Source organism: Malurus melanocephalus, unplaced genomic scaffold, assembly GCF_030028575.1.
Source record: "Malurus melanocephalus ecotype Western Australia unplaced genomic scaffold, MMel_1.1 scaffold_3996, whole genome shotgun sequence".
NCBI classification, from domain to species: domain Eukaryota; kingdom Metazoa; phylum Chordata; class Aves; order Passeriformes; family Maluridae; genus Malurus; species Malurus melanocephalus.
Genome location: NW_026627228.1, coordinates 3854 through 4680, shown reverse-complemented (window position 1 = coordinate 4680; position 827 = coordinate 3854). Strand labels below are relative to the sequence as shown.

General features: G+C 51.4%; 1 protein-coding gene across 1 annotated transcript in view; it reads left to right on the top strand.

Moving 5' to 3' along the window:
- The first annotated feature begins 170 nt into the window (after positions 1-170).
- The window catches only part of RCE1 (Ras converting CAAX endopeptidase 1), a 3650-nt gene continuing 2993 nt past the window's right edge, over positions 171-827 (top strand). Inside the window, exon 1 of the mRNA XM_057389208.1 lies at positions 171-563. Coding sequence (XP_057245191.1) covers positions 171-563 — 393 coding nt within the window. The remainder of the gene's footprint in view (positions 564-827) is intronic.

The window sequence follows — 827 nt, the reverse complement described above, 5'->3', positions numbered from 1 at the left end:
CTCTGGGGTTTTGGGGGTGAATCCCAGTGGATTTTGGGGTGACTTCAGTGGATTTTGGGGTCTCCAGACCCGCGGCTGTGGGCGCTGTGCCTCGGGGATGTTCGCTGGCTGCGGAACCAGGGGTTTTTTTTTTGGGTTTGGGAGCTCTGGGGTTTTTGGGGTCAGCAGTGATGGATTTTGGGGTGAATTCAGTGGATTTTGGGGTTGCAGACCCGCGGCTGTGGGCGCTGTGCCTCGGGGATGTTCGCTGGCTGCGGAATCAGGTGGTGGCACCGCTGACAGAGGAGTTGGTGTTCAGAGCCTGCATGCTGCCCATGCTGGTGCCCTGCACTGGGCCTGGCCCCGCCGTGCTGGCCTGCCCGCTGTTCTTTGGGGTCGGTGAGTGCCCCCAAATACCCCAAAAAAATCCCAAAAAACCTATCCCAAAATATCCCAAAAAACCACCCCAAAACATCCAAAACCCCACCTCAAAATATCCCAAAAATGCYCCAAAAAMCACTCCAAAATATCCCAAAAMAMCACCCYCAAATATCCMAAAAAACCCATCCCAAAATATCCCAAAAGCACCCTAAAAAACGACCTCGGAATATCCCAAAAACACTGGAAAAAAATGCCTCAAAATATGCCAAAAAACCACCACAAAACCACCTCAAAAATCCACCCCAAACCCACCAAAAACCCCACCCATGCTGGCTTGCCCGCTGTTCTTTGGGGTCGGTGAGTGYCYCCAAAWTAYCCYAAAATGTCCCAAAAAAMCACCTCAGAATATCCCAAAAGTGCCCCAAAAACCCAGCCCAAAATAACCCAAAAAGACTGAAAAAACCTGC